At 44.9% G+C, this 14,017-nt stretch overlaps 1 protein-coding gene across 1 annotated transcript; it reads right to left on the bottom strand.

Annotated features, from left to right (window-relative positions):
* Positions 1-1,220: 1,220 nt before the first annotated feature.
* LOC119401656 (uncharacterized) lies at positions 1,221-13,219 on the bottom strand. Its single transcript, XM_037668570.2, has 3 exons — positions 13,043-13,219; positions 9,458-9,779; positions 1,221-4,645 (listed from the first exon to the last, which is right to left on the bottom strand). The coding sequence occupies exons 1-3, from the start codon at positions 13,110-13,112 to the stop codon at positions 3,772-3,774; spliced, it is 1,266 nt and encodes a 421-aa protein (XP_037524498.1). The 5' UTR covers positions 13,113-13,219; the 3' UTR covers positions 1,221-3,771.
* Between the last annotated feature and the right edge of the window lie 798 nt (positions 13,220-14,017).

Here is a 14,017-nt window from a genome sequence, read left to right as displayed (position 1 = left end):
CAACAGCTGTGCACTCATGGATATGACAGTCAGCAAAGAATCACACAGGGCTGATCTTTCCTTGAACTAGCCTGCCGAGTCAGTGCGCGCAGGAACCTGTGTTTGTAAGAAGGTGTACTACATGCAGAGGAGTTTCATTATAGTTTTGGCAATACAAGCAATATATTGCTAATTCTAAAAGCTGTTATGTATTCTATATATTTGGCACTTTAGACCGATATAATTGTCGGTCTGGAATGCAGGGTGTTTATACGAAGCCCTGAAGTAGTGTAAAAAAAATATTCGCTTTCAAGCAACTATGAAATTGTTGCTTAGACATGCCGTGGGTGGTAGTGGGCTTTCAGTAGCGGCTAACTCACCATAGTAAACAGAAATTAATTGACGAAAACTAGCTAATGCTCATCAAGTCAATAGGTTCAGCGGGTTCATCGTAGTGGGGAAACCGAAGTCAAGACTTCATAAAAGTAGCGCAAGTTTTTAGATTTAGAAAAACGCTGTTACCAACAGATCTCCGGTACTATGACTGGCACGGTCTCAGACTACGCGAAACCGAAACCTGCTGCGCTGACACATGTGCAGGTCTAGTTTTATGGGTTACGTTGCTGCCCGCGTCACCGGCGGCTTGAAATGAGCGCTCGCCGTTCCCGTCAGTATCGCGAGGCCCAGTCCCGGACAGCGTGAAGCGGTGCGATTCGGGCTGCTCGCTTTTCGATGACGTAACGAACGACGTCGTGCGGGATATGCACCCATGCCTGCACCAGACCGTGCAGTTTCGGTTTCGCCTGCTCCGACGACTCGTAATTCATCGATCGCCAGTTCCGTTGTTATATATACATCCGTGCACAAAAGATGGCACCGCTTTCGCGAAAAAACAAACAAGACCAGCTTACCTCAATTTTCTAATTACGATGAAACCAACGAACTTATTAGTTGAAAGGTTAAATAAGCGTTTTGCTGGTCTGTATAGAACAATAACCATCTGTCACATTTCACCGCATAGCCGCCACCACTAACCGCATGTCGAAAGCGAAACGGGAGCATTAGACAGAAACGTGGTGACATTTTTAAACACCACAGAAAGTAGTCGAAGAACCCACTAGCTTCATATAGGGGTCGTGGTTCGTTTATAATAACATCATCATAAGCTGAAAACGCGCTTGTCATTTTTGCTTTGAGATAGCTCTTTACACGGGAAGACTTACTGCTCGTGCTCAAAATGTATGGTGTAGAAACAAAGCTTTATTTTATGCTTTTCCACGATGTCGATTCCATTCGCAGGCGTGGAAGGGGCGCCCAATCGACGAAACTAAACGTGCAAACAATGTGAATGAATTTTTTTTCAGGGACGGATTACAGTGTATATTTGGTGTGTTGCCTTCTATATGAACTGCTTCAATCCAGCGTTTAATGCTTGCATTACTTTGTTTGACTACGACAGGATTTTCGGAAGCCGTATGAAAGACGTCTGGAGAGTGCGCTTTGTGGAGGTGCTCGTGCAATAAAGTGGGCATGTTCATGCCCACTTTATTTGTATAAACGTACTTGTGCTTTGCATACTGGTGCGTCTTTAAAAGCAGCGGGCTTTATTTTTGCACTATGCAAGATGTTTCAGGTTATTGACTGCAATTTCTCCGCTTATCGAACCAACAACAAAATAGGTTATTTCTTATTTCTCATAGGATGGCTCTCGGGCGTGAAACCAGGAATGAAAATATCCGAATATTTGAAGGCGACGCATCAGCGATTACGGTCGGCAACCGCTGAAACAGCCTTGTTTCTCTGGAAAACGCATATCCACCCTACCTCTCTGCGATGGTTCCCTAGACCACTGGGCATTCGGATCTTCTTGTCGGTAACCGATACATGTTAACGATGGAGGAACCAAACATTGGGGGAAGAGCGAGGTAAGAAAGGTAAACGCACCAAACCCAAGCAAACGGCTTCATTTTGACATAGATGAGGTAAAGAAGATGAGATAAAGACGTGGATGATACTTGACCATGCCGAGCGGCCGCACAACCAGCGGCTTCACATCGAGATCGAACTTGGTGATTCTCGTGCGTTAGTAGGTGGGCTTTAATTGCGGCCAACTGATGACTAAGGCGGTAACGAAGACGACATTAAACGAAACAACCCGAGGTTCGGTGTTAGCAGGACGTTACCAAGACACTTTGGCAACCAGGCGAAAAGTTCCGCCAATGACTCGAGGTTCCGCTGAACCAAGCTGGCGTCAGGACTGCAGAGCAACTGGAACAAAGGTTGCTTCGAAAAGTCCACAAACAGGCTAACGTACGAAGCACTATGTCCTCTTGTATTGCCACTCACGTTCTACCCCAGGGGTCTCAAACTCACCTCCACAAGCGGTGAGTCAAACTCACCTCCACTCACCTCCACAGTGAAGAAGGTAACAATGGGGGGGGGAGGCGTAAGGAAACATCAGCTAACATTGCCATTTGAAAGAAGGCCTTTTTCATATGCGGCATTCCTGAACGTGATTTCGCGACAGGATTCGAGAAACACATCGATACTGATCTCCTGAAGAATGAAATCGGGACGCCGATTGTGAAATAGAGTTTTTCTTCCACGGTTATGTTTCAACATATGATGACCGCTTGCGGTGCTTCACGAAAGAAATGCTTGAGACCAGTCACGTCTGTGTAGCTCATAAATACACCTATTAAGAAAAAGAAATATGGGACAGTGAAGTACGGGCCGCGGACATTAAAAAAAGATGGCTCGCGGGCCGCGTGTTTGAGAACCCTGTTCTACTATTTCTGCATAATTCTGAGTGTTTCTCGTTGTCTGCATGCTCTTCGATAATTTCGTGTTTCTTGGTGAGAGGGGCAAAGTGTGGACCGGAGATATCGGTGACGTTAGTTTTACAAATGCCAGCGCAAGCTTTTCAATGGGCTTTATATTCGGAGAGGGTTCACCAAAGACCCCATTCACAAATAAATTAGTCCCCGAGTTGCGCTAAGAGCGACAATGGTGATACAGAGATATGCACATTTTCGTGCGTATTGCACTGGCTTTTGTTCATATGCAAGGCACTAGTTTTGTTTCGCAATACCTTAGCATAAAGACGTGTTTATCATGATTGTTACTACTCTGTCTTGCATAAGTGCTGCTGAATTGGTTCAAAATTTCCCAATTACTGCATTTACCGTGATCATCTTTCTTGGAATCTATTTCACTAGATCGTAGGAATTTTTTTGAATAGATCAACCTGTGATGCATTGTTTCTTTAAAAGCATGCCAATTACTGCTTCAAGGTTGCTTTTCTTCTTCAAGCTAGCAATATTTCTTATGTATTTCCTAGCATTCCTTGCTTTGAGTTTAGTTGTACGTTTTCTTTAATATATTGACAATTTTTCGTAAAAAGAAGAGTTTTTATTTCTTTTTCTTAAAACGACGCTCACGAGACACACTTTATCCACCTCTGTTACGAGCTCTGTCAGTAATTTGTCTTCTGCGGATGTCTTACACTAGTCTTTACGTTGTAATGGCCTCTGAATCGCAGGTGAGCATGACATTGAAGTGCGCTTTCGTACGAGCATTGAATACGTGTGAGCGCAAAGACAAATGCAGGAATGGTCCCATACTATCACTACCCGGCCCCTTCAAACAAGCGCTTCGGCTGCCAACACCGGTCGCCTTGCAAAACCTACGCTAGCACATCCTTTGGCACCGTCTCTACGTAACACAAACGCTATACCCGTCATAAAGATCCGCGACACGATAATTTACCCTGTAGGAACAAAACCAGGTGTTTCATAAACTACAATAGCGAACGAGGGCTTCCCATAGGGGTGAATTTCGCAACCAGTCCAACCGTATCCGATGGTACCGCCACGTATTCCCTGAAGGGTAATACATGAAACCTACGGCTTCACATCCGTTAGGTAAACCGAATACTCTAGCACTCGGGTACCTTCCGTAATCCTTCCAACCGTAGTCTGCTGTGACCCTAGACGACGGCGCCCATGGGTAAGTTTCAAAGCCAGTCCAGCTGTTTCCTCCAAGACTCCGTGGCGAAGTAGACAATGGGTAATACGTGTCAACGCTCTCGCGAAGTCGTGGGGTGCCAAGCCAAGGCAAGGAGCCGGAAGTGGGTGGTGTCCTTGGGTAAATTCCGGTAGGGGCATTATTATATGTAACCGTGAAACGAGGTGTTTCGTATAATGGTGATAAATTTGGTGAGTTTGTCTCGAAATATTCTCTGTAAGACGGGGGCCCATTTTCGCTGATAGCACCAGCATCACTGTTGTCAGAGTATCTTCTGGCACTCGACTCTCTGGGCCTCCTGCGTCTGCGCCTACCTATTCCGAGATGCCTATCCGTACCGAGTGGCGTTTCTCCAAAGCTTTCGTCACCCCAACGACGTGGTCTGAACAATTCGGCCAAGTCGAGGAGCTTGGCGCATCTCTCTCGCCGTACGCATCTCTTCACTCCAGCTCGCATGTATTCGGCGTATCCCTTGTCGCAAACGCAAGACGGCGTGCCGCAACTGGTGACGCACTTGAGCGGCGGCGATTCGCCGCACCGCGGCTCGCAGGTCGACACGCATTCCTGCATCGACGAGTGTGGTGGACACTTGGTTGGACACTTCTCGGCCCTTATACACATCCTTACAAAAGTCGGGTGCCTGCAAAGATAAAATGCACTCTGAGTTATAGTTTGAGTCAGAACAAACGAAAACACACATTGAGTGTTCTGGGAAGATAATGAACTTGTTAATAAATCTCAGACGAGACAGCAACATTACAGCGCGCCACCGTGATTTACTATTTCGCATTACAGCCTGGACTAAGAAAAAGTGGCGCGTTACTCAATAAAAAAAGGCTTTCAAAGAATATCAAAATAGGCGTTGATGACAGTAAGCCTGTGACTATACTGCCATTGTAATCTAAATAGTATGGTAATACGAGGTAAGCGGTATCTACACACCAACCCGGGTTTCTTTTTTTTTTTTTTTTTTTGAAGTCTTCAACATTTTCATGTACAAGTGGACCTAGGGACACCAACGTGCTTACATACTTGAAATAATAAAGAAGGGGTTTTTCGCGGGGCGTCATCTTGAAACTTGTCTATTTTTGTCAACTTGAGCCTGAGCTGAGCTAGTTGACCCGTCATGGTGGTCTAGTGGTTATGGTGCTCGACTGCTGAGCCGCAGGTTGCGGGATCGAATCCCGGTCGCGGTGGCCAAATTTTCGATGGAGGCGAAAATGCTTGAGGCCCGTGTACTTAGATTTAGGAACACGTCAAAGGGAGCCCCAGGTGGTCGAAATATCTGCAGCCCTCCACAACGGCGTCTCTCATAATCATATCGTGGTTTTGGGACGTTAAACCACAACAATAATTATTAGTGTGCTAGTTTTATTGAAAATAGGAGAAATCTTTTTTACTACGTACTGCTTATAACATTATTGAATCTAGAAAAAAACACAAGTAAATAAATAGAGAAATTGCATGCAATTTGATTTTGCGCTTGCTGTTGCAGAGGTATGCAAGGAAGTGTGTGCCGCATTGTACCTTGTGAAGCAAGTACAGATGAATTGTCAATGTGCTCACAACTTTAGGTCTGAGTTTATGGTATAGGATGCAGCATTTTGTGTTATTACAATTCAAAATGGCTGCAGAAAATGTTTAGTCAGTAAGAAGTGGGGACAGGCCAAACAGCGCTACGTTCTCCCTCTCTCCACATTAAAGGGGCCGTTTCGTCTCTATTAGATGGAGTGTTCTACGGAAACGTAATATCAAGAGTGCATTACTCGCGCTACCCATATGGAGACATTCTCAATTGTAGATCACCGAAAAATGGAACAAAAGGCAAATATAAAAGTTTCGGTAAATTTGGCAGAAAAAGGTAAAAATTTTTCGAACATCGTGTAGAGTTTATGAGAAACGTGGTCCTGGTCGAAAGAGCTGCTTGGAGGTAGCTGCAGCTTCTTCGCTCCTTTCCCAGGTTTTGGGATGATAAGAGCTTCTACTCTATGTGTTTGTAAATGTTGCCTGACTGCCGAAAGGCTGTAAAATAATTTCAGAAGCATGTCTTTTGGAAAACCTGTGTTCGGTTTGTTTTCTTGCAACAGTAAAACATAAAGAAAGCCTATTTCCGTGATCAATTAAAAAACATTCTACTGCGTTTGCTACCGACAGCGCAACGTTTTTCTTGCTCTCCACTAATTACAGGTAAGGAAACAGGTCGAAGAGAAAAAAGCTGGTTGATCTTTTGTTAGAGTAATTGTTCATGAAACTAAAATGAAACTTGTATGATCAGAAGCAGTGGCAGTCTTTCAGACATGATCATTGTGCACAGTTCCAGCTAGTGTGTTCTGTATGAGGCTTTCAGTGATACTGGCCATAAAGAAGCTTGGCCATAGAAGAGCACATGGGCTATGTAAAGCGTGTGCAACTCAACAATGTGGGAACATCAGCAGTGCAGAAGAACTGGCATCAGATGGCGTAAAAGGCCCGCAACTGACAGACCCGCAACAGGGATACTTTACGAGCGAGCATTATAAGCACGCTTGAGTGCCCTTCAAAAATTATCTAGAAGTTAGTGTCATTGGCAAAGCGTTCATTCGAAGCTTAAGGGGTTCTCTATGAGTTACTTCGTAGAGTTTCGTTACAATGCTGGAAATATGTGTTCATGGGCTTCTCGTGCCATGTATTTGCGCGCAGCGCCGTTTTAACGACAAGTAGCCTCGCACACACACGTTTCTTGAATGCTTTCGCGCACGTTGTCTGGCTAGAAAGTGGTGTTTTCAAAATTCAACACTGGGTAACTGGCGTTACGTTTCACGTCCCAATTGCTACATGCGAAAATTGTAACCTCTACCGGATACGCATGGTGGTAAAGTGAAAATGCTGACAACCTGCCGCAAAAGCTTTGGTTGCACGTACACTGATTCCCGGAGAGCGCGGTATCTGCTTGTATTTCTCTGTTTTGACAAAGGCAAATTTGTGTTCTGGGAAACATTGTTGAGGCTGAAGCGCTAATTCAGGAAACGGCATTGCTTATCAAGCGTTTAGCGCTAGGTGACTTCCAGGGATACATCCACATGTGAAGGAATGTTGGAAGAAGTGAATTTTGTTCAGCGAAAAACACAAGGAACCTTATTTATCACGTCTGTTTTATATTTTGTGAAACTAGTATTGCGATAACAATTATATGGACAGTCTCGGCTGGTTTTTGCCGCCGCCGTCATGCACCGTATATGTATGAGTACGTATGTATGTACACATATATATATATATGTGTATATATATATATATATATATATATATATATATATATATATATATATATATATATATATATATATATATATATATATAGATAGATAGATAGATAGATAGATATCTTTAAGTGTCTCAAAGAAAAATAATTCAGAAAAATGCTTCCGAAGCGCGCAATCGAACGAGTGACCTCTCGCTCCGCAGCGCGTGGCGCTAACCACTACGCCACAAAACGCATATCCTTTAGGTAGCTAACGGCGAGCGCTATTACACACCCTTTACCGCAGTACTCAAAGACGGCAGGCGCTTATAAGCGTTTCTTCATTACCAGCGAGATGGCGCGAGGAGCGCAACGGGCGCATTTAACGTCGGCCAGCTTGGCCGCCTCTTCTAACATTTGCGAAGGGAGAACTTTGCCCTTCCGCTGTCGCCTCGCGCGGTAGTTGCTGCCGGCCGGGCGATCTTTCTGCAGCGGAGCAGCGCGTCCATCACGCGCCGCTTTTCTTGCTATCGCATTCATTGCTTCGCCCTTGCGGCGAAACTGTGACTTTTTTTTTTTACCAATGCGCAAACAGGCATATTAGGTCAACAAGTCGCCGTCGCTTTATACAATACAATATGTATTAGATTTAATCCCTGTCATGCACCTATCTGCACCTCTAGACCTCAATACTAACGTTTTTTTATAGAGAATACATGAACATCAATAAAAATTACAATCATTTGACAGGTCGCGCAACAATTGTCATTGTAGCACACCTGGCTTTGTGATTCTTGACACAAGGGGCACCTCCTGCCGTAATCATTTATGTGAAGGCAGTGTAAGAAGTCGGGTGACAATAGCTGTCCCAGGCAAGGTACCTCTCTAAGATAGCAAGCTTGTCCTATACAACAGTATTAAGCCCTTAGATGCCTCATTAAATGCGAAAATTGACCGTCGGCGTCGGCGGCGTCAGTACAAGCATGTAAGAGATCATTATCACGTGATGACGTTATCTTATAGCGTAATCATGACGTCGCTGATTCCAACATTTGTGACGTCACATGGTAACGTCATCACATCATCGTCGCTTGGTCAAAGGGGAGCCGATGACGGAGGCAGAAGAAAACCAGGTGAAGTGCAAGAAGCTTGCAATGTTCCCGATTCCTGAGGCACGCGAAACCACATTAGATGTAGAGAGCTTTCCGAGTGGGGCGTCTGAGGATCAATACATCGACTGAGAAGGAAAAGAAGATGGTGGCTGTCGCCTTCAAGTCGTCTAAGGCGTGCTCATAAAAGACACTGTGATTTTTTCACGTTGCATATTGTATTTGATGTTCTTATTGTTTATTGCATTCACAGTGTGCAGCTGCTCATTTGCGGATTGTATTCATTTACTTGAATTATTATCTGGCGCTGAGGCATTACAGAGGTCCAAGGGTGCCATTTTCTTCGCGTGTATGACCCTCTAATGCTCCCTCTAATGACCCTCTGATTGGGGCATATCGCACCAACTTCAAAGCGGGTGGGCTATGCCGCAGTGCACTAATGGATGCCTCGTGGTTCTACACTTGATCGCTACATTAAATAATAATTACAAGCTAATTACAGAACTGAAGCTGCTAATAAACTCTAAAGAGGGTACTATCGAATTAAGCCTCCTAAAAATACTAAGCAATCGATTGACTTAAAATCGGAGAAGCAATATAACAATAAATCTTGTTTTGCGAAATTACTACCCCCAAACATTACGCTGACGGTTCAATGTGATCATGTTGAACCTCTAATGCATGTGTTCTAAAACTGGGTTCCGTGAAGGGCATTGTAGGGTTCCGCGAAGGGTCAAAAGAAATGTGACCCACCCCCGCTTTACGCTCAATCGCACCTAATCTATTGACTTATACAGGTCTATGTATTATCGCGAGTACCACATCAACAGCGATGGACTTCGAGATGAAGGATAATAGGCCAATGCCGCGGCTCTAATACTGTGGTTGAGCGTATGGATAAGCGACATCCCTTACCGACACCCTCCTTCTCACCCAACCTGCTCATGCTTCCGATATTTCTCGTGCTAAAATGGCACGAAAAAAATTGGACTTCCGCGGAACTCTGGGAAAGCCGCTGGGGTTCCCCAAGGAAAGAAAGCTTGAGAACCCATGCTCTAATGAACAGCCGCATAACTGTAGTAATAAAACATACAACGTTAACTGTACGACAGGGAACTAAACTTACAGTTTCCAGCCAGGAGGACACTCGCACCCTGGAGCGCAGGGTATCTGACAGACAATGTCGTCAGCCCTGTTGCAAGTCGACGGACAGCCAGACGCGCAGTTGCGGAAGTCCTTCTGCCACTGAAACTTGCAGCGCATGCACATCTTCCTCGGCACGCACTCCTCCCAGGAGTTACGGACATAGCCCTTCTTGCAGACGCAGGTTCGCAGTTCCTCCTTCACGGCAGGTGGCGTGTACAGGGGTCTGCAGAATCGGTCTCGCCGAGGGCTTCCGTGCACGGGCACTTCCAGTTCGCTGCATGTTGAAGACTCGCAGTCTGAGTCTGCGTTGGTGGTACAAGGGAACGGTGAGCTACGTCACTGTTAGGTATTGCTCTAATACCTTCGGTATCAATTTACAAAGTGGGAAACGTGAAAAAATATTCAACGGACAAGGAAATTTTCCATTCATTATAAGTAGGGAATCTCCATTTAGACAGTCGTATTTGTGAATAGACATAAAGTGATGTAGAGGTAGGTGTCAGACCGTTCCACTTCAGCGAAATTCACACTAAACATCCGATACCTGCGTCTGCCACAAGAAAGCAGATAGGTCAAATGAGCAATGAACCACATTTTAAATTTCACATAATTTGTCCTAACTCTTGTTTATTGCTCATTCTCGCACTGCATGTATCAATGGAGCGAAAGCGATAGCAGTAACACTAGGAAGCAGGAAGGCTGAAGAACAAACAGGTGTAGCCGATATCCAAGGTGATATAAAGAAAAAAAATTGGACCATGGGATGTAACGTCTTGTGAAGGATATATAACTGATGGTCAGTAGAGCGATGGAATAGCGGGGAAGTCCGACCAAGGACACCAAAAGGTTAAGTGAAGCGCAGAAACAAGATGTTTGCGAGCATGAAATGGAACTAGTTCGCGCTGAAAAGGGTGGCTGGGATAATAGGTAGAGGCCGCGATTCCTGTTGTAGACATACTAGAGCGTGAAGATGACGACGACGATCATAAATATCTTTTTCGCACCTGTTCCTTTTGGAAGCTCTATTCACTACAATGTGCGCTATGTGTAAAAGAACGGCCGATGAGGGTGGCGGAGGGTTAGGTGAGGTGATGAAGTTAAATAATGCACAGGCATAAAGCGAAATCAGTTAGAGCAGAGAACTGCAAATTGGCGACCATATCGAGAGGCGTTCGTCATACTGTGGACATAAAATAGCATAGGAAAAGTGAATGAGTAGGTAACACCCCATTTTAACAATCTGCAACTTCTAACGCACCTCGTCTCGATACTTCGAAAATATTCATTCCATCAACGTAATTATCCGCACAACAAAAAAAAAAACAAATAAAGGAAAGTAGTCGTGACGACCGCGCCTTGCCCATGCGCTGGCTTAGGAAAAATGACATATTATTAAATTTGAAGCTTTTCAGAAGACATGTCTGAGCGAAGCAGCGCTGTTGGATATTTCGATCATTCCTTTAAACAAATGCATCTTTCCGCCAACCAGGATGTGGTAGTACGCTACGGTTGGCTGGATTAGCAAGGTACTGCTAGGTTTGATGTAGCGGTCAAATTGCCTGTACCTGTAGGCTGTAGAAGTGGTAGAAGAATACGTCGAAGCACATGTAGGGACCACGAGACTGAAATAAGTAGAAGAATAAGAATAGAGCATAGCACATTGGACAGAAAGTATTAGATCGTGAATTACAGCTTACTAGTATACCCCAAGAGAAAAAATTGGCCGCGTATTTGCGTGCGTCGCTGCAAATGTCGTGTAAAGACGATAGAAGAGGCGCTGCGTAAGATATGGGCGCCATCTGGCAATACGTCGGGAAACATGAGTGCTGTGTTGCGGGCTGGTAGTCCCGGCGCAGCAGCAGGCGAAGACCGGCGGTGACCAACGCGACCGGTGGGGACGCCAACCAGCCCGAACACGCGGTTTGGCGCGATGCGCTGAAGCAGAAGAAACGTCCGCGCTCAACTAGTACTCTCCACACACTCTTTTATTTACACGTCGCCTGCGTAAAACAGGAATGCCGGAGCGGCGCCCCATAGCATTTGTACAGTGCAATACAGAACCGAAACCGAAACACAACAATGAGCTCGTGAAGAGGGCACAGAGGAAGGCAAGTTTCAGCGCAGCTTAAGAAAGTAGGGTCTTTGGAATTACGTATGTATGCATTTTCTATTAAAGGAACACACCACCTAATACTTATCTAGTGATGCTGCGCCTCAGATATGCGTGATATTTACTTTTTGATCGACATCGTTCACAAGTATGAACAGCCGTACCAGTTCAAGATGGCTGGCCCTTGGGCAAGTGGTTCAACTTTGGCCGAGTGGCTGAATCGCGTGACGTGCCGACAAACAGAAAGACAGACAGAAGGACAGACCAAAATTTCTCCGTTTAAGTATCCCAAGAAAGACTATCGTCTTTAAAAGTGTATAACACCTGCATCTTTCCGGTGCTTACCTATGGGAAAGAAACATGGAGTCTTACGAAGAGAGTTCATTTTAAACTGAGGACCACGCAGCCAGCCATGGAAAGGAACATCACTGGTGAAATGTTAAAAGACAAGAAGGGAGCAGGATGGGTCAGGGAACCAATACTTGTTTTTGGACATCGTAGTTGACATCAAGAAGTTAATGGGAATGGGCAGATCATGTAGCGAGAAGCTAGGGCAAGCGCTGATCGTGAAGAATAACAGAAAGGATTCCAAGAGAAGGGCAGTACGCCAGTGAGAGGCAGAAAGACGGGTGGGTAGATTGAAGCAACAACCTTGCTTGGATAACGTGGCTCCAGCAAGCATAGGACCGAGGAGTCATTGAAGAAACATGGAAGATGTGGCTACCATGCAGTGGGTGTTGTCAGGTTGATGATTACGATGGCCTCTATCAAAGCTTTTGAAGTAACGGCTGCTGCGATAAGGCGAAATCTCGCCGCAGCTAAGCGTGTAAAAGTTGCAACTAAGAGCAATGTTTACACAATGCACATGTCACGAAATTCACATTACACTCAACAATAGGACAGTGCACATAGCCACACATAACCAGTTACGGCAATATCCCTGGCCTTACGAGGTAAGATCAGCAAATTTATCTTGGAGCGACATTCATGACATCAACAATAGCACTGACAAACCACAACTTGCATGTGGTGACAAAGGCTGTGTGGTGAAGAAATCCAAATTTAACAACCGAGTTCTTGAAATCGGATGAGAGCTTTATCTACGCCTTGGCGTTCCAACATTTTCCTTTACGGCTGTTTCTTGCATCCGGAGCAACAGTTTAAATACGAGGAAAACATACGTCAGACGCCGTGTTTCCAGCAGCAGGTTAGCACGAAATCTCACACTTTTGACGCTACGGATGTAGTTCGATTTCCCTTAGCAGAGATTTAAAAAAGGCTTTGTATTTTACATCAAAATCCCAAGCCAACGTGGCGATTGCTCTGCACAGCGTTGCTGCTATACTGTATTCAGAACAGGCTGCGCAAATGACAATGGTTTCTTTTTATTTTTGTAATATCATTGAGAAGAAAGGAATAAACATCCACCAGGTGATTACTGAAAGAAATACTTACCTGTACAATTACGATATCCGCTTACCACCACGCAGCAAACGGCGGCTATCGCCACCGCTATGTTGTGCATGCCAGTGCCCGCGATGGAGCCGAAGAAAACCTGCGTTCCCCTGCTGCAGAAATTTGCTGCAAAGGACTCGCGAAACCGAGCATTGTGTTTCACGATTGGACGCCTGCGAGCTATTGTTGTAACTACCAATTGTCACTTCAGTGTTAGGCGGGCAGAGGGCAACTTTGCTCCTTACAGAGTTAATATAAATCTCGTTCTCGCTGCATTAACGAAACTGCAGAAACAATCACCACGTGTAATGGCTTCGTAAATTATGCCATGTGTTCAGTTCAAAGGTCTATTTGAGCGGAGTTTCAATGAAAACGCAACACCAAAGACGTATTGTAAGTAGAGCTTCAGCTGTATGTTTAAAGAGTGACGGACGAGTTGCTCCGTCGGTTTTGGGACGTTAAACCCCAGATATTATTATTGAGTTGCTCCGTTAACATGAAATATTGCGGCTATAAAACGTCAGTCATTGGTATACGGCCTTCGGACCACCTAGTTTATAAAACACGATGGAAGGGTTCGTTGTGCTCAAAAATGATCAGCGCAGAAAAAGAAATTAAATGGAGTATAACGCCCATAAGCAATGACCATAGAATTGAAATCATGTCACTAATACAAAGTAAAGACGGCTGTAGATGTTAGCTCATTCCATACATGCAGCAACTGTCATGGCAATACAGGCTACCAACGTTCGAACCGATATCTCTGGGAAGCTAGTCTTCAGTGGGCTGTTAAATAATGATGATAATTATTTATGGGGTTTTACATCCCGTAAACAAGATAGAATTATTAGAGACGCCGTAGTGGAGAGCTCCGGAAATTTCGGCCACCTGGGGTCCTTTAACGTGGACCGAAGTGCAAGAAAATTCAGTGAGCTGTGACTACCACATTGTTTTGGTGGCAAGCATTAATAAAAA

The sequence above is a fragment of the Rhipicephalus sanguineus genome, chromosome 8 (assembly GCF_013339695.2).
Source record: "Rhipicephalus sanguineus isolate Rsan-2018 chromosome 8, BIME_Rsan_1.4, whole genome shotgun sequence".
In the NCBI taxonomy this organism is placed as follows: Eukaryota; Metazoa; Arthropoda; class Arachnida; order Ixodida; family Ixodidae; genus Rhipicephalus; species Rhipicephalus sanguineus.
This window is presented reverse-complemented; position numbering and strand designations above follow the sequence as displayed.